Source organism: Carya illinoinensis, chromosome 1 (assembly GCF_018687715.1).
Source record: "Carya illinoinensis cultivar Pawnee chromosome 1, C.illinoinensisPawnee_v1, whole genome shotgun sequence".
NCBI classification, from domain to species: Eukaryota; Viridiplantae; Streptophyta; class Magnoliopsida; order Fagales; family Juglandaceae; genus Carya; species Carya illinoinensis.
This window is the reverse complement of record NC_056752.1, coordinates 10,748,219-10,771,739: the sequence shown is the minus strand read 5'-3', so window position 1 is coordinate 10,771,739 and position 23,521 is coordinate 10,748,219. Positions and strand designations below refer to the sequence as shown.

The 23,521-nt window shown below is 35.1% G+C and overlaps 1 protein-coding gene across 1 annotated transcript; it reads left to right on the top strand.

Annotated features, from left to right (window-relative positions):
- Positions 1-17,400: 17,400 nt before the first annotated feature.
- LOC122310299 (ferric reduction oxidase 2-like) lies at positions 17,401-23,191 on the top strand. The gene is made up of 8 exons (XM_043124182.1): positions 17,401-17,674; positions 17,992-18,097; positions 18,281-18,475; positions 18,675-18,909; positions 20,596-20,923; positions 21,372-21,615; positions 21,864-22,567; positions 22,667-23,191. Exons 1-8 carry the CDS (start codon positions 17,458-17,460, stop codon positions 22,804-22,806), a joined length of 2,169 nt encoding a protein of 722 aa, XP_042980116.1. The 5' UTR covers positions 17,401-17,457; the 3' UTR covers positions 22,807-23,191.
- Positions 23,192-23,521: the final 330 nt, after the last annotated feature.

The window sequence follows — 23,521 nt, the reverse complement described above, 5'->3', positions numbered from 1 at the left end:
AAAGAAATTGAGAGGGCACCATTAAAGGAGAGCAAGTCCACCCCTACCGCTGCGAACAATGGCCAAAGCAAAGATCAAGTAGAAGAAGAGGAGATTGTCAATGATACACTAGAGGAGACTGACTTGCTCCTACAATTTCATTTCCTGACAATCCTCCTATTCTTGCTCCTCCACTTCCTTATCCTCAGCGTTTTCAAAAGCAAAAACTAGATAAGCAATTTTTTAAGTTTTTGGATATTTTTAAGAAAATTTACATTAATATTCCTTTTGCAGATGCCTTGGAACAAATGTCAAATTATGTCAAATTCCTGAAGGACATCATTTCCAAGAAGAGGAGATTGGAAGAGTTTGAAACAGTGAAGCTCTCTGAAGAATGCAGTGCCATTCTTCAAAAGAAATTGCCTCAAAAATTAAAAGATCCGGGGAGTTTCACTTTGCCTTGCACTATTGGAGATTCATTTTTTGATAGAGTCTTATGTGATCTCGGTGCTAGCATTAATCTTATGCCACTTTCTGTTTGCAGGAAATTAGGACTTGGAGAGATGAAGCATACAACAATTTCCTTACAACTAGCGGATCGATCCATCAAGTATCCACGTGGGATCATAGAAGATGTATTGGTAAAGGTGGATAAATTCATTTTCCCTGCTGATTTTGTGGTGTTAGATATGGAGGAAGATGAAGATGTCCCATTAATTCTTGGCCGACCATTCTTGGCCACGGGAAGAGCTTTAATTGATGTTCAAAAGGGTGAATTGACATTGAGAGTAAACAAGGAAGAGATTATGTTCAACATCTACCAAGCCATGAAATTTCCAGAAGATCCAAGTACTTGCTTTCGGGTAGATGTCATTAAGCAATGTGTAGAAAAGGCCTTTCAAGAAGATATGCCATCCGACCACCTAGAACGCTGTATCACCACTTCATCTCATGCTTTTGATTTTAATAATTCTGCTGTTTGTGAATCTGACTTGCCTTTTTTTAGTGAAGAATTTCTCCACTATGTTTTTGCTTTGGGAGCATTGCAGCAGGTTACATCGCTTAGTAATGAAGTGGGGAAGCTAGAGCCGGTGGTACCAAAGAGTGAATCTGAAAATGATAAAGAAAAGATGCAGAAAAATACTCCGGAGTTGAAGCAATTACCTGAGCATCTTCGCTATGCATTCTTGGGTGATAGGGATACCTTTCCAGTGATTGTTGCTACATCACTCACACCCGAAGAAGAGGAAAAGTTGCTGCGTGTATTGAGGGAGCATAGAACAACCTTGGGATGGACTATTTCTGACATAAAAGGAATAAGTTCCTCCATTTGTATGCACAAGATTTTAATGGATGAGTTTTACAAGCCAACGATCGAGCACCAAAGAAGATTAAATCCAGCAATGAAGGAAGTAGTGAGAGCTGAAATTTTGAAACTCCTTAATGCTGGAATTATATATGTTATTTCAGATAGTTCATGAGTAAGTCCAGTGAAAGTTGTACCAAAGAAGGGTGGAATGACGATGGTGAAAAATGACAATAATGAGTTCATTCCTACAAGAACGGTCACGGGATGGCGTGTATGCATGGATTACCGCAAGTTGAATAAAACAACAAGAAAAGATCATTTTCCACTTCCATTCATTGATCAAATGTTGGATCAATTGGCTGGGTACTCCTACTATTGTTTTTTGGATGGTTATTCGGGGTATAATCAGATTGCTATAGCTCCTGAAGATCAAGAGAAAACTACATTCACATGCCCCTATGGAACATTTGCTTTTAAGAGGATGCCCTTTGGATTGTGCAACGCCCCTGCGACATTTCAACGGTGCATGATGGCTATCTTTTCTGACATGGTGGAAGATATAATGGAAGTATTCATGGATGACTCTTCAGTTTTTGGTACATCTTTTGATCATTGTTTGCATAACTTAGCTCTTGTTTTGCAGAGATGTGAAGATAAAAATCTAGTCTTAAACTGGGAGAAGTGTCATTTCATGGTTCAAGAAGGGATCGTGTTGGGCCATAGAGTGTCATCCAAAGGAATTGAGGTGGATTGAGCCAAAATTGCAACCATAGAGAAACTACCACCTCCAAAGAATGTGAAGGGAATCAGAAGTTTTCTGGGACATGCGGGATTTTATAGAAGATTTATCAAGGATTTTTCTAAACTCTCTAAACCTTTATGTAATCTTCTTGAGAAAAATTCTGCGTTTGACTTTGATGTAGTTTGTTTGCAGGCCTTTAATGCACTCAAGGAGAAGCTAATTTCAGCACCAATTGTGATTGTACCTGATTGGAGTCAACCTTTTGAAGTTATGTGCGATGCAAGTGACTTTGCAATTGGAGCAGTGTTGGGGCAAATGCGAGACAAGCTGTTTAGAGCCATATATTATGCAAGCCGGACATTGAATGAAGCTCAGTTGAATTATACGACAACTGAGAAGGAGATGCTTGCTGTGGTGTTTGCTTGTGACAAATTTCGGTCTTACCTCATTGGGACAAATGTGATAGTGTTCACTGATCATGCAGCACTTCGCTATTTGTTTGGCAAGAAGGATGCTAAGCCAAGGCTAATTCGTTGGATCCTTCTTCTTCAAGAATTTGACTTGGAGATTCGAGACAAGAAAGGAAGTGAAAATTTAGTGGCTGACCATCTCTCTCGGTTAGAGCAAGAGGAAGAAAGACCAGATTTAGTGGTCTAAGAGGCATTCCCTGATGAGCAGTTGTTTGCATGTGAGATCAAGCTTCCGTGGTATGCTGATATTGTCAACTATCTAGCTTGTAAAGTTTTACCACCTAATCTTACTTACCATCAACGTAAGAAATTTTTGCATGATGTAAATTATTATCTTTGGGATGAGCCTTTGTTGTTCAAAAGATGCCCTGATCAAATCATTAGGAGATGTGTGCCAGAAGAAGAGATACAAGACATCTTCCATGATTGCCATTCATCATCATATGGAGGACACTTTGGAGCCACCCGTACAGCAGCTAAGGTACTTCAAAGTGGGTTCTATTGGTCTTCTATTTTTCGTGATAGTTACACTTTGGTGAAAACTTGTGACCGGTGCCAACGTATGGGAAATATTTCAAGGCGTCATGAGTTACCACTGAAAGGTATCTTAGAAGTTGAGTTGTTTGATGTTTGGGGAATAGATTTTATGGGGCTTTTTCCTCCTTCTTTTGGTTTTGCTTATATCTTATTAGCAGTTGACTATGTGTCAAAATGGGTGGAAACAATTGCTACAACAACAAATGATGCAAAGGTAGTGCTCAAATTTCTGCACAAGAACATATTCACAAGATTTGGCACTTCACGAGCTATTATTAGTGATGAAGGGAATCACTTTTGCAACAAGTTGTTTGAGAATCTTCTTTCTAAATATGGTGTGAAGCACAAGATAGCACTTGCTTATTATCCTCAAACTAATGGTCAAGCTAAAATTTCAAATAGAGAGATCAAGAACATCCTTGAGAAGATGGTCAAAATCAATAGAAAGGATTGGGCGAAGAAGCTTGATGATGCTTTGTGGGCATACCGTACAGCCTTTAAAACACCTATCGGGATGTCTCCATACCGATTAGTGTTTGGAAAGGCATGTCATCTTCCTGTGGAGTTGGAGCATAGAGCTTATTGGGCTGTAAAAAAGTTTAACTTTGATTTAAATGCAACAGGTGAAAAGCGACTTCTTCAATTGAATGAGATGGAAGAATTCCGGAATGATGCATATGAGAATACAAAGATCTATAAAGAAAGGACGAAGAAGTGGCATGACAAACAGATTCTTAGGCGAGAGTTTGCTCCAGGACAACAAGTTTTACTCTTCAATTCACGACTCAAACTCTTCCCAGGAAAGTTAAAATCAAGATGAACGGATTCTTATACAATTCATGAAGTTTTCTCTTTTGGAGCAGTAGATTTGAAGGACAAGACTGGGATATTTTCAGAGTTAATGGTCAGAAATTGAAGCACTACTATGGAGAGCAAATGGAGAGGAACTATGCATTTATTCCTCTTGGAGATCCTAATTGATGATCATTGAAAAGTCTAGCTGTAGACTTTAAAACAAGCGCTTATGGGAGGCAACCCATAGATCTATCTTTCTTTCTTTCATTTATTTTATTATCTTTATTTATTTAAGTTTTAATAAATTGGTTTTTGATGCAGGTTTATTTAGCATGAATAAATAACTGAAAAATTCTAATCTACGGAAGATTCACCATGAAACCAGGGAAGTTCCTTTATTTCTTCAATCCTTTTTACTTTTGCATTACAATGAGGACATTGTTTAGTTTAAGTTTGGGGGTGTAAACTCCTATAATCATTTGATCATCTTGTTTTCTAAATCTTGGGTTGTTGATGGGATGTTTGATTCTCTTACCAAGCAGGCATTGGAGTAAGATTGAATTATCTATGACTCTGAAATTTGTGATTGAAGATGGTTTTGAGAAACATTTTTAAAAATTTCTTTTATGTCAAGTGAAATTTTGTGGGTACTTTGGTTTAAATCTTTGACATTGAACACAATTGAGCACATAGTCATTTTTCTCTTATTCCATTTTGCTTATGAAGAGAAGAAGTTGAATTAATTGAAAGAGGGAGGTTCGATTTTGCTTTGCTTTAGAATCCGTTGATGGGTCCTTGAGGCGAAATCCTAGTTGAGACCAAATATCAGAGAAATGATCTAGGCATTTCTTTGGCATAACCAAAAAGCTTTCCCAGCCGTCCTAAATGTCATGCCATCATTACATGGTGTGTTTCCATAGTCAACCCCCTTGAGCCTTCATGAGCCTTTATTTATTCTTTGAACTACATAAACCATACCAGCTCTAAGCCTGAAAAACAAATACTCTACCTTTGATAGTTTGAGAAAATACTTTGGTGGAGAGTTACATTTAAAAGAGAAAAATTGGTTTCATGATGAACCGTATTATCTTTGCTTTGATTGATCAAAGAAGAAGAAGAAAAAGAAGAAGAAAGGAAGTGACTGGAAAAAAAAAAAAAAAAAAAGAGAAAAGAAGAAGAAGAAGAAAAGAGAAAGAAAAAGAAAAAGAAGTCGCTAAGCGGAGTGTGAATTACCTCAGATTTTGTTAAAGGAATTGTTGGTATTACATCAGTGATTACAGCAATAATAATGCCACAAGTATGAGCATATTGTCAAGAAAGAGCTATGATTTGAATCATATGGGTTTCTCTTTTAATGTTCTTTTCACTAAGTATTTTTCCAGTTTGATTTAATTTCCCATATCCAGTTCTTTCTTAACCCTCACCCTGTGGCCTATCATTACAACCTTATTAAAGACCTTTTGATCTCTGATTTTGGTGTTGACTACATTAGTGGAGAGGATTTCTGAAAATTGGACTTATGGGGTTAAGTTTTAAGAGAATTCTTCTGATTTTGGTTGTTCTACTTTTATCTGAATTTGCAGGTGGTTTGAGGTTAAATTGACTATATCACACACACACTCAAGGTCTTAGCTTTAGGTTGAAGTAAACGCCTAACTCTTGCTTGACAAACTGCAACATTTTTTATTGATTTTCCTGCCATCTTTGATGTTAAAAGAGTAAGATACTAGAGATGAAATCTGAATTCATAAAAGTTTGGTGAGTGATGATACTTCTCCTTCGGGTTGAGTCGATATTGCCTAAACTATCATTTGCTTTTCTTTTTTTTGTTTGAGGACAAACAAAGTTGTAAGTTTGGGGGTATTTGATGACTTGCAAAATTTCATATTGCAGATTTTACAAGTTCGCTCGAGCGGAGGCTTTTGGCCGCTCGAGCGAATTCAGGCAAATTCAAACGCTCGACTGCCGCTCGACAGGGAGCTCGAGCGGATTGCTGAAAAACAAAGATCGCTCGAGCGGAGACATTGGCCGCTCGAGCGAAATCAGGCAGAGTCGAACGCTCGACAGGATGCTCGAGCGAAATAAGACAGAGTCGAACGCTCAATGTGCGCTCGACACCCCGCTCGAGCGAATATCGTATTTTGACAGATTTTAGGTTTTCCACCGTGACACCATATAAAAGCAATTTTTCACTCTAGGGCCGCGAGTTTTGACTGGAGAACACTTCTTGGGAGAGAAAAACATAGCTAGAGAGATTCAAATCATCTGTTTTTGGAGAGGGAATTCCAATTATTGCACGTACGTTGGAATCATACACGAGCACGAACTGGAGAAAAGCGTTGAATCGTTCCCTTGAGCTTTTGACGACGAGTTGCGGCTGCAAGGAGGATTTTTCAGTGTTTATTTTCTTCCCATCTTCTCAGAACAATTATGGTGAATTCGTTTATGTTGAATTCCATTTCTAGCATGAGCTAAATTTTCTTCATTATAGGAAAACGATGTAACCTATTTCCGAACTATGCTTGATTGTCTATGCTAATTTAATGCAATTCTCTCTTTGTTTATCTGATTTATTCTGAATTTATTGCTTCTAATTAACTGGCCATTGATTAGATGATAAGTAATCTTGTGATTTGCTATCGAAAGAGGGAATCATAGGGTAGATCTTGGATATTTCAGCATAGGTAAGTATAGAGATCGAAAGACTTGTATGAACCTATGTAGTAATTAAATCATTGGTCTTATTGCGTTCTTGATTATTGAATTTGCATATTCTTGTGTGAATTGATAACCAAGAGTCAATTCCAATTAACTATCGAAAGAGGCTTTTGGATGAATTAGAGATTTGCTAATAGACAAAAGAGATTTAAAATTAAATTAGATGGATGAGAAAAGCATAGTGAAGAAGTAGGTGAAATCGATTTCCTAGAAGTTTTCTTCCTATTAATTTGATCTTCGAATGTCAGTGTTATTTCCTTTGCATATTGTTCTTTGAGTTGATCTAGTTTAAATTGCAACTAAAAAAAAAATCTTAGTGATTCCTCTAGATAAAATCAAGTTTAGTATAATTTTGGTATTTGGCAAACGTAAGGTACTAATCCCTGAGGACGATACTCTTCTTATTACTTTATTATAAAACTACGATACTGTGCACTTGCAGTTCTACACCGGTCAACTTTCCAAACACAGATATACAAGATTGGTCAAAAAACACAATCGCTTGAATAGCACATGAGGTTCATACACTATCCAAGTTGTACGTGAGTCACACACGACACCATGATTCTATAGATTCTAACAACTACACTCATGGCAACTGCAGATTCTTTGGCCTTATTAGAGCACTGGCCAATGCAAAATTTGCCCCATTTTCACTTAAAATGCTTGGCATTGAATTAGCTAAGATAAAGGATTGGAGGTCTTGAGCAACAGTAAAGCCAAAGATAAAGTCATCTTTGGCTTGTAACTGTTCATAGGACAAATGATTATTTTATCAAAAACAATTCATTGTCTGTTTTCATTCGCTCCATTCTGTTCGATGCCCACCTTCCTTTCCCTTTCTTCCTTCACCGAATCTTCTTTCCATTTTTTCTCTATGTTTTTCTTTTCCCTCTCCCTTTCTCTCTTCCTTCTACACCAAATTGAGAGTTCCTCTCTCTCATTCTCTTGATTTTTCCTTTTTTATTTCTCAGTTTCCTCTACACTAAGGTGGCATTCCTCTCTCTCATTCTCTTCCTTCTACATTAGACTGGTCTTCATCTCTCTTATTCTCTCCGTTTTCACTAGACCAATACTTGCTCTCTCTCATTCTTGGTGTAGCTCAGGACCCATTCGACGGGAACAATTGAAAGTAGGTGAGAATCGACATCACGCACCCATTCGGCAAGACCCATTCACCATCTAATCTGTGCTTGGTACGTAAAATTTCATAGGACAGATTTTTGGTCCATTGGGTATGTCTAATTTGTGCTTGATTTGTGCAAAATCTGTGCTTGGGAAAGATCTGTGCTTGACCTGTAGCTTCTTTATTTCCAAAATCAAAGACAAATACATAAACCACATATATACATTTGAAATTAATTGATTCTCATGTAGCTCCCAAGGACATCAACAACATAAATATTACATAGCCAGTTAGGAAGAAGTAGTATACACATTGTAACTTACAAAAAATAGTTTGTTTTTTCTTTGGATTTTCTGTTTGGTTGGTTTTTTCCCCTTTTTTTGTCATTTTTTTTAGGGGGGGTTAGATGGAAAAAGCTCCATTAAGTGGGCTCCACTAGTCGAATCGAATTTCAGTTATGCATGCTAAAACAATGATGTTGAGATAAGTGACATAAAGTCTCTTTTGACAAGGGTAGAGTGGTCCTGAAAACTTACATACAATGGACCTAGATTTGTTTGTGCACAACAAAATTGACATTGTTTCCATTAAAGATCAAAGGAACAAATATAAATGGATACCCACAAGTTTTATGTAGAAAAAGTTGCATTTCTTTCTGAGGTAGGCAACGAAGATAAGGTAGCACAAATAATTTACTCTAATATTTAAAATATTATTAAATTCAATTTAGTGTTAAAGTTCTAGGCCAAACATCCATCAACAACTTGTAGACTCCAATAAGTTAAAAATAGAGAACATCCACTTTCTTCCTTGACCAAATTTCAGAAAATCAAAGTAAAATAAATAAATGTGTAATCAAGGTTTCCTAATATGCATTTGGACTACCAAAAAAAAAAAAAATGAGAAACCCTCACAAGAAAGAAGATTGAATATACCGTTGAAAAAGATATTAGAATGATGGAAACATATATGTGTCATGCAATTTAAATATTCACTTGGGGCCAGCTTGAGAAAGAAAGAAAAGAGTTTGAAGAACCAATATATAATACTCGCAACTAATGTGAGGATCATCTTTTGATTTACCTTTCATTAAAAACTTCCATATGGCCTATCATCTTTTATTTTATGCATGAGGATAAAGTGAAAATAAGAGAATAAATAAACAAGTTCCACATTAAAGACTTCACATGATTACTTTTTTATTAGTGTTTTCACATTTGTTGTGTTTGAAGAACCAAAAATAAAAAGTGCAATGAAGACTAGAACTCCAAATTTTTTCTTTATATGAAAGTGGAGTGAGGGTATGTGAATTTTGTTGTTGCTATATCTATTTTCTCGAACTATATCACCTCTTTGTACCGGTTTTTACTGATGGTAAACCTATAGAATTAATACAGTAATACAGTAAACCTGTTTTTACTGTTTTTATTTCGAAACTTGTTAGAATTTACTGATTTTCTGTTATTAATTTACTGATTTTATTTCTAAACTTGTTAGAATCAATACAGTAAACCTTCTATTTTTAAGAACCAATTTTCTTTGCTCAATGCTCAATATGGATAGTTTTGAGCATGATGGAAACACCATTTGAAGATGATCTCTTCTTCACCACTCTTTTACAAAGTGGTGGAAAAGGTTCAAATAGAACCCCAAAGTGGCACCACATAGCAATATAAGGTATGTATTCTTTTTCTTAAATTATGCAATTCTATATGACTTATTTATAAACTAACAATCTTTTTTTGCCTTTATAAATTGAGAAGGCAAAACTTATGTACAAAGATGGACCATGCAAACTTCACAATAGAGCATTACTAGTGTCTTCTAAGACACTAACCAAAATGGCAGGAACCCATGATTACCCTTGGTACGAGGAGAAGGCCACATGATAAACGTCCAGCCATTGAGTAGGAAAGTCAAGTTGTAGGCAACTCTATGGAGGGAAACATGGAGGTTCTTGGTGAGAGATCTCTTATCAAAAAAGTTGAGAAAGAAAGGGAGAGGAAGCAAAGGTCTTGGGAAGGCCATGATGCTGAGATCAAAATGACCTTAGATTAATTGAGCGACGATAAACACTTTAAGCAACGATAGACACTGTGCATGGTAGAGTGGAGAGTAGCTGCGTTGAAGGAAATTGCGATAGATGTACTGAATTTGAACTAAAGAAGAAAAAGTTTGAGGCGAAGATGATGATCTTGCTGGCATGAATGCCATGCAACAAGAATACTTCCTTAATATTCAGAGAGAAATTTTTGAGGCATCGAAGTCCCATTCCGGAAGTATATCTACATCTCCATTGAGACCTTATCCTGATGTGTAACTTGTTGTAGAGTTTATTTATTTATTTATTTTAGTGGCTGCCCAGCCATAAGTAGACTGAAGAAACATGTAGCTGGGTAGCAACTTGGAGTATATTTAGACTGAAGTTGAAGATGCTTGTTTTTGTATTTGACTAGGAGTGTGTAGCCTTTTTGTGTTTGACATAGACTAAACTTGTATATGTTTGAAGTTGCTAAAATTACTTGGTTTTGCTGAAATTATTTGAAATTGTATATGATGACCCTTGGTTTAGGTACTGCTACTACTAGTAATTTGACTAGTTACTTCTACTTTTTTTTTTTTGTTGGAAAAAATACCTCCTGTTATCATTTCATTCCTTGATTAATTGATTACAAACTTTACCATATACAAATTTCTATATACTTTCAGGTGGAACACATTCCATCCAAACTATTTCATTATCGACATGTAATGTCGATAAGCCCTTCTTTGCTAAGCTATGTGCAACTGCATTTCCTTCTCTATGAGTAAACTGTAAGCACCACCCATAATAGGCCACTATAGCAGACCTTAGATCCCCCACCAGCTGGCCTCTCCATGAATCATCCTCTGAACTTGCCTTCATAACATCCACCAACACCTTTGCATCCCCCTCAAAACATGCACTTGTGAACCTCAATTCCATGCATAATTTTACAACTCTCCATAAGGCATGGTATTCAATAACGAAGGGTGAAACAACAGAGGTTTTCTACCCACACAAGGAAGCTAAAACATCCCCCCTAAAGTCCCTAGCTAAGCACCACACCCATTCCCATTTTTTGAGCTTTTAAATCTAAGGTAGCATCAAAATTAACTTTAACTTGGCCCTCCTCTAACACTTTCCATTTGGTCTTCTGCAGAACTTGTCCAACTCCTCTTTCCTCATGGCCTTCTTTTTTATTCACTTCATGAAAGTCACTCAAACCAACCAAAGCTCTTTGAATTACACTAGCTGGACTTGAGAATTTTTCCTCAAAGACCACTAAATTCCTCCTACAACATATCAAATACAGAATTGAAACCACACTCTCAATCTCTTTTTCTACTAGATCACTCAGGAACCTTCTCCACAAAGCTTCAAAATCTTATATACCTGAGTTCTACTTTTGCACTGGACTATTTTTTGTTGTCCATACATCTAAAGATGGTGGAAATCTGCTACTGCTACTTAAGTTGGTGGAAATATGTTGTGTTGTGTTGTTTTGTTGGTGGGATTTAATGTTGGATAGCAATTAGTTTAAATGTTAGAGCAACGAGTTTTGTTTTGTTAGGTTAGTAGTTGCTGAAGTTGGTGGATTTCTCAACTGGGAGATTAAATGTTGATGGTAATGCTGCTGAATTTGATCTGTGATAGGCATTTTGTGGAGATTAAATGTCTATTTACAAAATTTTAAAATATTTTAAAAATTATTATTAAAATAATAATATTTTATTATTAGTTTGACTTTGGGATGACTAGTTCAATGTGGATCACTGTCTCTATTGGTTTGGACTTTAGCCAAAAACTTTAATTTGAGTCAAAATTTGGACTTGGCAATGACAAGGCCATTGCCCAATGCTCTAAGTTAAAATAATAATATAATATTATATATTTTAATAATAAATTTTTTAATTTTTTTAATATTTTGCAAATACACTCCTTATATTAATTAATAAAGAACATTATTGTTTCCCAATGATTTTTTTCTTAACCTAATTATATAACAAACACATTTTTCCAACAATCACATATACAAATGTTGTCAACATTTCTTCTACCTAACATCCATATTTACAATTTTGTGAATGCAACAAACATATATGTCAACTGTTTTCTATCCAAGAATCACATCTACAATTCTTTAAACTAAAAAATACTTCCACAAACCTTTTTTTTTTTTTTTACCCAAAAATCACATCTACAATTCTAAAAGACTAACATACACAAGTTCTCACTACTTTTTCTACCCACCAATTACATCTACAATTGCATACAGTGTTCATGACATGCAATACAGGAATTCTATCAACCAAAAATTAAAATAGCAAAAATTGATATGAAGTTTACATAGCACACTAGAAACTTATAGCCTATATTCCAAATATTTATCATTCTTATAATCCTTCAAGCTGCCCAAAGATCATTTTCTTCCCCTCTCAATATGGAACGTGTTGGTCATTCTACATTAGAGCATTCACCAATTATGCATGCATCAACACGTTCTGAAATGCGAAACTTGGTACAAGTCAAATCAACAGAGCATAAGTCTTCCTCAGGTGGATCTTGAACAAGGATATCAAGTATGGATTCTACTATAGTCATTTCCTATGGATTGCTAACCTTGGATATATAAGCTAGTAAGCTTAAAATTAGCACTACGTTATCTACATTATCTACAACATAAAGAGCACAAAATAAGATAAAATAACCAAATACTGATGGTAACCCAGTCAAAATAGGAAAATGTGACAAGCAAAAACTTTAATTATATCATTAATAGTTGTTATGTGATACACCCTCTCAGCTAAAACCTTTATTTTCGCCACGAAGGAATAAGAAAGTTATTTTGAAACAGTGACGAAGGGTCATCAATTGGCTGAGTAAGTGGAAGTTCTCTTTTTCTTGAATCTTGATCAGTAGAGTAAGAGGAACTTTTTCATTTTTACATGTATATTTTTCTTTCAAACCATGCGTGATGCCACGGTAGACGAGAAGGCCTCAGGCATACTTTCCTTTTCTTTTTCTTTTTTTGGAGGGGGATAGCAATATCAAGTACTGTGTTTATCTAATTAAAACAATGATGAGTTCAACGAAAACCTTGATTGACTCCAAGGTACCCACTATCACAGAGTACGCAACATTAAAAGATGGAGCATGCTACAAGATCAGATACTTTTCTATCATTTCCTTAGCTCAAGGCTAAAGGGATAACACTTAGCAATGAAAAATCAAAATTAGATAAGTTTTAGAGATTAAAAAAATCCTAACATGTTTTACATAGAAATTTGGACCAAGGAAAATAGGGTTTCAAATCCCTTCACAAAACTAATTATTTTAATCTAAAGATGGGAAACCTGAAATTTTCTCACTTATAACAGTTTGCAGACTAGTAATTAGAATAACAAAAAAAAAAAAAAATAGCATTAAAAGTTAGCAGTTCTAAAGCATCTTTCGAACAAATGACACTTCCATATTCAAGAAAAAGATAACACAAAGAAATGTATGTAAAAACATGTTCAAAACAATATACTCTCTTCAAACAACAAATCCTAGTCGTTGTATAATACTTCATAATTAAAAAGTTTAGAGAGAGAGAGAGAGAGTATTATCATACCAGTAATTGTTCTGAGCCAATCTCTAAGAAAGGGTGTTAGAAGAGAAAGGGTTTAGGGTTGGCAGAAACTCTAGGAAAGAAAATGGGAGAGAGGGAAAGAAAAAAAGTGGGTTTTCTGCAAATGGAAGCCGAGTATGGAAATGGAAGAAAGTGTTGCTGAGGGAGTCGATGGAAACGAAAGGAAAAAGTACAAATATTAAGGGGGAACTGGTGTTCGGCAAGGGTGCAGAGAGAAGACAAAAATGGGAGGGAGAAATGAGAAGATATCCACCATGACATCCAAAACATGCTTCAAACAAATCAAAACAAGGAGGCACTCATTCTAAGCTCAACAATGGCCATCAATCTTCAATCACCAATGTCAAGGATGGTCTAGCAGTGCAGGAAATGCAGTCAGTGACAAATGGGCTCTTTGATTGGCAAATCCAACAAATACTGTCCATCATGAATGGTAAAGGGATATCACAATTCACTAATCCTAAAGCTAATGTTGCTAGTGCTTCCTTAGTTTTGTCTCACTTCTCTCAATTAATCATCAATAGTGGTGCAATAGGCCATATTACCTCTTCTCCAAATTTACTTGTCAACAGTAGTGAAAACACTATTTTTCCACCAGTTATTATGCCAAGTGAAAAAAAAGGCTCCGATTACATCCATCGGGACTCTTCCTTTGAATTCTGTTATTTTTAACAAAATGTGCTTGGTGTCCCATCTTGTAAGGTGGATTTAATGTCTATGAGCCAAAGCACGAGAGATCTCAATTGTTCAATAACCTTCTTCCCTCGATGGTGTGTTTTGCAGGACTTGATGATGAGGATGACGATTGGTTTGGGTAAACAATAAGACGGTCTTTATTACTTGGTTGCGCTAATGGGAAAGAGCATCAAAACCAAATCTGCATTGGCCATTGCTGGACATTCCTCCTATTCTCAAGTCACCTTCTCCACTGATCTGTGGCATCACTGATTAGGGCATTTATCTTCTTCTAGACTAGATTTTATGGCCAAGAATCTGTTAAATTTTCCATTCAAGTCCAATGATGCTTGTGATGCTTGTGCACTTGCAAAACAAAGTTGGCAAACAGAGTCGGCTTCCATTTTTTGCTAGTTCCATTTCGTCTATTAGACATTTCAAATTAATTCATTGTGACATTTAGGCCCCTTACAAAATTCCCTCTCTTTATGATGTTAAATAATTTTTTACTATTATGGATGACTATTCTAGATTCACATGGGTTTTCTTTATGTATAACAAAAGTGACACCCAACATTTACTTGCTAACTTTTTCTACGAGCCTTCTGTGATTCTGATTGGGCAGGTTGCACGACATCTTGTAAATCCACTACATATTATTGTGTCTTTTTAGGATTTTCTCTTATTTCCTAGCAAACAAAGAGACAGAAAACCATATCTCTCTCCTCAGCAAAGGCTGAATATAGAGCCATGACAAGTGCATGTTGTGAGTTATCTTGGCTACACTCATTATTGAAGGATTTGTGAATATTACATCCAAAGCCAACATTGTTGTATTGCCACAATAAAGCAACTCTTCATAACAAGATACAAGATGACTCAATTGTGACCAATTAAGTATGTTAATACTTCGGCAAATCAACTTGCAGATGTATTCACCAAGCCATTGGAAAATGAAGCTTTCTTGACCATGATACGTAAGTTGGGAGTTCTTGACATTCACTCCCCAGCTTGAGGCCAGGGGAGTGTTGAGAGAGTCAAAAGATAAAAATGTATGGTGTGTGCTGTTAGATATTAGTTTCCTATTATATTTAGACTACCTAGAATAGACTAGCGCAATTATAGGAAAATACTTGTGTAAAGCTGTATCTTCTTATTCAATTAAAAGTATTCAAGGAAAATTATTCTTTTCCATCTGTCATATGATTCATTGTCATTTTCTTTTTAATTGTACTCAACTCTTCTCCCGAGCATTGACGTTATTATAATGCATGGAGTTTTTAAATGCGGCAATATCTCACCCGCTCTTCTTGTACCAGTACGTACTGTTTATGCATCGTTGGTTAAAAAATAATATCTATATAAAATGTCAATTCATATATAAGTTTAGGATTGGGAAAGTATGGGGGAGAATGAGAAGAAAGAAACAAGCTGGATCAGGTCCTTTGCTTGACGTGTGTGGCGTTAGAAATGAATAAGATGTGTAGTTTCCATTCCACCTTAGAAGATTACGTCGTACGTACTAGTGGGAATGGAAAAGCAATTTGACAAAATTCTGTCAACCGTACGTGTGAGTGACGTGGGCCATGGCAAGGTTCATGCAAGTGCTAATCTTCAACTCACAATCCGATGGATCGACTTCGACCCGGCTGCATGCCTTTCCCCCACTATCACCGGTGGAATTACTACACACGTATTCATAATTTAAATAGAGATAACTATTAGATAATTTAAAGAGAAATGATATTCACAGTCGTGAATATATAAACAATCTATAATTATTTTGAAGAAAGTGAATAAATACGTAATTCATATGAAAAGAAAATTAATTTTTTAATAATACTATATCCGACTATTTTTTAAAATGACTACACGATACTTACACATTTCATAATTATATATAACATTATTTTTATTAATTTAGCATACTCCATACTAATTCTTCGTCCAAAAGTACTCTCGATTGTTCACTGTATTAATATATATTATTACAATTTCTAACTGTCGTATATGACTTTTCCATTTTTGCTTTGATTTTAATATATATCAAACTAGAAATGATTATTTTTGTTGTCAATTTTGTTACCATCGACAACAATAATAATTGATAGAATGTAATTTAAGAATTATATTACGTTGAATATTGATGTGATTGTTGATATCAAATTTAAGATAAAAATAATATTAGATGATTATTAAAAAGGAAAATACATTCTTAAAAGCTAAGATATATATAAATATATAATTTGTACAAATCGGAATTAAAAATAGGACATGTGGCAAGTATGGGGTGGAAGGTGTGCTTTACAAATAAGCCAGAAGGCAACACAAGCAGCCACACCCTAAACCCACGCATTTCCAAAAAAAGAAATAAAATCCATACTAATCAGTAATCCCCACACGCACATTGCATGTAGTCTTCTAGCCGAAATCATGTAATTAATTAGATTTTAGTTTCCTTTTTACTCTTTATAAAAAAATAATAATAATCTCAGATAATATTATTGAAAAAATCATTTAATTTCCTTTGCATAACATATGCATGTCTTATTATTATAGGTGAAAAAAAAACTGTTAAATTAGACCGGACCGAACCGATGAGTTGGTCCTGTATTGGATTTGGTTCGGTTCTGTACTAGTTTCATTTTTTTTCAAAACTAGTCAAAATCAGTTTGGTTCCAGATTTTCTTTTTCTAACACCAGTCCAATTCATATATATATTTTTAATTTGTTATATATAATATATATAATTATATATAAAATAATTTTATATTATATGATAAATTACTAATTAATATAATATTAAGTTTTAAAATCCTATATAAATAACTATATATTATCACTATAGTCTATTGTATTAATAGTTATACTAATATTATATCATTATAAATTATAATATAATATAATATATTACTATATTATATATTATAATATATCACTATAGTTTATAATATAATTATAATATATATTATAATATACTACAATATATTATTACTATATTATTATATACTATAATATACTATATAATATATCGAAAAAATTGGACCGAACTGGTAAAACTAAAATGATCAGTTTAGGGGTGTAACTGGTATAGTATCGATTTTTCAAATCTCAAAACCGACGTACATCGGTTTAGTTTTAGAATATGTTTAAAATAAAAAAAAATCAGACCAATTACACCTCTACTTATTATGGTGGCCTTCCTTTTGATTTCTGTGGTTAAAAAATGGAGCTGACATTCTAACATCGGGACAAAAAGATATGAATCATGCTGCTTTTGCCCACATGACCAAAGTACTCATGTTGCTGTATCTAATATAAAATCATATACACATTCTTCCCTATAAAAGGGCAATTCCTCTCGCATTACCCATACAAATAAAAAAGAAGAGAGAGAGAGAGAGAGAGAGAGAGAGAGAGAGAGAGAGAGAGAGAGAGAGAGAGAGAGAGAGATGGATGCAAACATGGTGATCAAAAAGCCACCTTCTTCTTCTTCTTCGCATGACGAAATCATGAAGCTGAAAGTTAAGGCAGCCATGAGGCTGGTACTGATGGCAGTCTTTCTGGGGAGTCTTTTCATGTGGATCATGATGCCCACCAACACATACAAACAAGACTGGCTGCCCACTATCCGATCAAAGACTAACTCCACATATTTTGGGACGGAAGGTTTACAATCCAATACTATTTATATTCCTTTCATTTTTTATTAATAAATGTTATGTCTACAAAAGAATCTCGTAAAAATAAATTCATAAATCAACGACGATTTAATGTGATATATCAAATTCACTTGTAAAATAAAGTTTATAATCTCAAAATCACATGATTTTATAAATTTAATTTTTTTTATATCCTGACCTTTATGGAAGAATCATTTCTCCGTTCTTTCCAGTACTGATGTGTCTTGATGACAGTTAATATTTTCCCTTTTTTTCTTTATCAGAATTATTCTAATAGTTTTATATATATGCCTTATGTCACAGGTGCAACGCTTCTGATTTACACCTTTCCCGTTCTTTTTATTGCTGCCGTGGGTTGTGTCTTCCTCCATTTTGGAACCAAATTGAATAACATCAGCAAAATGCAAAGGTAGATCAGTACTAGTACTACATATATGTCATGTACATTTTTTTATGACTAATACTGATAATAAAGAATAATGGGGTGCTTGTTTTTATTTTTCTTTTTTTTCCGCACGAGTTATTATGAATATAAGAACGAAAACTCGACCTGATACAGTTTTCTATGATCATCATGAGTATTGATAAACAGCAATGGCAAAAATCATAAGTTTGCAACCTGGAAGCAGCCGGCGTTGGTAAAAGGCCCTCTGGGGATAGTTTCAGGCATAGAGCTGGGGTTTTTCATCATGTTCATTGCACTCTTAGTTTGGTCTTTTGCAACATATCTATGCAACAAATTCGCTAAAATCACCCCATCATCAGCGGCAAAGAACGGCGAGGAAGTGTAAGTAGTAGTACTGATGAGCGACCTGCAGATCAGAAATATATGATCGATCGTGTTCATCTTTTTTTTTTATATTATTATTATTATTGAAATATTTAAAATACTAAATATTAGATATCAATTTTGACAAAGATCTTTTATTTCTCATGACTCAGGCCACTGAAATCGATCTTTGTAATGTTCCGTGATCTTTGTGCAGATGGCAATCTAAGTTGGACACAGCAGGTTTAATTCTAGGCCTGGTCGGAAACATATGTTTGGCATTTTTGTTCTTCCCGGTGACCCGAGGGTCATCGGTGCTGCCAATATTCGGCCTCACCTCAGAGGGTAGCATCAAGTACCACATATGGATTGGTCACATCGTCATGACTTTCTTCACTGCTCATGGCATTTGTTACCTTCTGTACTGGGCTCTCACCAATAACATTTCCCAGGTAATTAATTAATATTTACAGAAACCTTTTATATATTACCATATGTACTAGTACTGGTTGATCAATATATACAATTAATCCATGTATATGTGTATATTATATATATATATATACGCTGAAGCTTTTTAGCATTTTTTTTTAATTTTCTTGATCAAATAATTAACTGTTTTAATTTATTGAGTTTGATTATTAGGGTTCGTCTAGGGTATAAGCTAGCTTGCTATTTATTATATTAAGTAGATTGTCTCTGTTATCGAATTATTCCAGAGGTAATTATTCAAGTACGTACCAGACTAATAATCTCATCTCAGATTAATACAAATTAAAGTACTGGTCTATTACAAATTAGATCAATACATAATATTAGCATGTACGTACGTAGTTTCAGAACATCCTAAGATACTTTTTCATTGTGCCTGACGTTTAGTGACAAAAACAGAAAAAGAACTACATTTGGGAGATGATGCATCCGTCTAGGTTCGACCTTCCACCATGTCATGAAAGATCATGAACCGAAAGTAGTAATGCTGAAAGAATGGTTACGGTGGTATTCACATGATGACCATCGTGGTGGTGTGGTCGGTTAGTGCATGGTTGGACCCGCTCGTACGTAAACTCGGCTTCAGTGCTTTGCACGACAAGTATTAGCCTAGCTTCCTTGTTTGGTTTGCAAAGAGACAGACGTCTGTTACATATATTTTGCGCGTCAATACTGCTTTACTGTTGCGGCTATGTCGATATTTCACACCTGTTTTCCATGCAGAAAATCATGAACTGTTTCAGCTAGGACAAGACTGTCGGTAGGGGCTCATAAATTGAATGGTTTTGGGTTGTTCCAGTAGGTTGACTTTCTTGGTAGGAGCCAGAGATTAATAGTGCAGAAAACACGTCTATATATTATGGTGGATGAAGATCCAACTTAATACTTAGTACCCAGGATTTTTTTTTTATATTTGTTTTCTTTCTGTCTGATCGGATCATGGATAGATAGCATAAGGAATGGGGTTTCTGCGAAAAAGAGTAAAATGGCCCTGCCATCCTGAGAGGCGTGCGTAAGTGAGCCTGCGCTTAGGCCATATAGATACACACAAACATATATATACCATCAGGCATCAACCCATATTCGTTAGTGTGTGTGAAGTCAAACTAGCTAGGTCTGTCCAAAAAGGTTGTTCATCCGGCACTACTAGTGAAGGAGCTTCTAAATTGCTTTTTATTCCTTTTCTTTTGATTTTAATGGCCTGCTGCTTGCTTGGGACCACCACAAAGGTGTTGGACCCGGGTGATTCGATGAATTTTGAGAGTTCATGAATTTGATTTTCATCCATATTTATTGGAAAGTGCTTTGTGTTTTCTGCAGTACTTCACAAGAATCATGGTAATGATGACCATCTAACTTAAACAAGCTTATGAAAGTGATATGCAGTACTTTACTATAGATCATATGTAAATTTCCTTGGGACAACTGATGCTCATTATTCCCGGCCACCAACTGCATGGCTAATAACACTTTATCCTTAGTGAGATTCATGTGTCAAGTCATTATCATGGATCAATTTCAACTTTATTTTTTATTCTATTTTCTTAATGCATGAATGTTAACCTTTTCCTCTTTTAATTATCTTGAGATATTGTGAAATCTGATCATTGTGATCATGATGATATTAATGAAACACATGCATGCAGATGCTTCACTGGGAAAAAACTGGGGTATCAAATGTGGCAGGAGAGCTAGCCTTGCTAGCCGGATTAGCCATGTGGTTTACAACATTCCCTCGCATACGCAGAAAATTCTTCGAGCTCTTCTTTTACACCCATTACCTTTACATTCTCTTCATGATCTTCTTCATTCTCCATGTTGGCTTCACCTTCTGCACCATGATGCTGCCCTCTTTCTACCTCTTCGTTGTCGACCGTTACCTCAGGTTTCTACAGTCACGACAAAATGTTCGATTGATTTCTGCCCGAGTTCTGCCTGGTCAAACACTTGAACTCAACTTTGCCAAGAGTTTGGGTAAAGCTAGCTAGCTTACGCCTAATATTTAGTATTAAATGTTGTTTTTTATCTTAAATATTATTATATATCGGCTTTAGTCACATTAACATATGTGTTACATTTTAAGTGATTTTTCATTTTATGAAGCTACATAAAAATGTATATATAAGTAATGTTATAATACTCGTGGAGTAGACAAGTGTCGTGTAGTCATTTTGAAAAAGATATGGGTCTATTATTAAAATTTATTTTTTTTCATATAAATTCTGTATTTATTCATTTTTTTCAAAATGATTGCGCGGTATTTATACAATCACGACTGCAACTATTATATATATATATATATATAGTAGTTGATATGCTAAAGATGATGACATTAAGATGAATAATTGATGCTCATGATTATAGTATTACGAGAGTCTTGCATTTTTTAAAAGTAAGATTTGGATTTTGATCATTTTGCCAGGTTTGAGATATAATCCCTTGAGCGTGGTGTTCATAAATGTGCCTGGCATTTCCAAGTTACAGTGGCATCCATTTACTGTGACTTCCAACAGCAATTTGGAAGGTGACAAGCTCAGCGTTGTTGTTAAAGGCGATGGAAGTTGGACCAAGAAGCTCTACCAAATGCTTTCATCACCTTCTCCCATCCAACGCCTCGAGGTCTCGGTTGAAGGACCGTATGGGCCGGCTTCAACTGATATTTTCAGGTAAAAGATATTAATCATCATCTTTTTAATCATCATTTTGCCATAATTCTCTTGAAGTGACGCCAACTGGCAGACAAGTACTAAAAAATAAACAACCTTTCAATCATTAATGCCACGTCAAAAATGATGAAAGAATATTAGTTAAAAAAATGAGGATCAGGACTTCACTTTTCAAATCTTGTTTTCAAAACTATTCCAAAGCTTCGTTCCTTACCTCCTTAATTATTAATTAGTGATTGATTCTTCAGGTTTGACACCCTTGTGATGGTGAGTGGAGGCAGCGGCATTACTCCATTCATATCTATCATACGAGAGCTCATGTTCATGAGCAATACGCCCATGAATTGCAAAACTCCAAAAGTGATCCTGATCTCTGCATTCAAGAATTCCTCCGACCTCACCATGCTAGACCTCATCCTTCCTATCTCTGCAACTCCGGCCTCTGACATCTCCAAACTGCAGCTACAGATTGAAGCCTTCATAACAAGAGAAGAAGAACCCAAAACAGATAACTCAATGCCCGGCCTTAGAGCCATATGGTTCAAGCCCCATGCAACAGATGCACACTTGTCTGCCATTTTAGGTCCCAACAGCTGGCTTTGGCTTGGCATGATAATAGCATCTTCCTTTGTCATTTTCCTTTTGTTAACAGGAATCATTACTCGCTATTATATATATCCTATCGACCACAATACCAATAACATATTCTCGACCTCTTGGAGAGCAGCGATTAACATGTTAGTCTTGTGCTTCTGCATAGCCATGATAGCCAGTGTAGCAGTTTTTTGGAACAAAAGGCAGAATGCCAGTGAAGCTAAGCAAGTTCAGAACATGAAACAAGGGGCAATGGGGTCTCCGAGCTCTTATCATGATATGGAGTTGGAAAGCCTCCCTCGCCAGTCTCTTGCACAAGCTATCAACGTGCACTTTGGTGGAAGACCTGACCTAAAGAGTGAGTAATTAATACAGTAATAGAATCAATTTAGCATAAACTATTTATGAAGTATTTTGGTCATTTCACTTATCAACGAACGCCTACTTTCTCTCGCAGGAATGCTACTAGGGTGCAAAGGATCAAGTATCAAAGTTCTGGCATCAGGCCCGAAGAGGTTGAGACATGAGGTTGCGGCCATTTGTTCGTCAGGTTCTGCAGATAATCTGCACTTTGAATCCATTAGCTTTACCTGGTGAAATCCTCGAAAGTCTGGCTCTGCTACAAAGAAGGTTGTGTCTATATATATATATATATATAAAGCATATGTTGTAACAAAAACTCTATATATAGTACTTTTATGTACTCTCTTCTACGTTTTATTAATGTGATTTGTTATATCACTTTTTTATTATTGCTTAAAAAATACATGAAAGTAATTATATGTAAAATAACTAGTGTCGTAATTTCTTAGGTTTTTTATGTGTGCAACAATATCGTGAAGATATAATATATAACGCTTGTGGTACGTAGAAGTTGCAACTTGGTGTTTTTGTTCAATACAATAAACAGAGGTGCATGTAGTACTGTTGAAATACTCTTTATTTGAAATGAAACGGATCAAATGGAGAGGATCTTTGTCAATCTGCTGGCTGTTTTTATTATTATTATTATTATTTGTTAAAATATTAATTAAGAATATATCTGTTAGATCATGATCTCTCATAGCAAAAAGACAAATTTTAAATATATTTTAATAATAATGTTATATACAGTTATTTTATGTATTCTTTACGCATTTCATTAATATGATTGGCTGTATTAATTTTTTTTAATATTCAACTAATCATATCAATAAAATATAAAAAATATATATAAAAGTGACTGCACGTAAATTTTTTAATATTTTAAATAGAATGACAAAAGAAAAGGCAAACACTTATATATTTTGGGTAGTAATGTACTTTCTCAGTC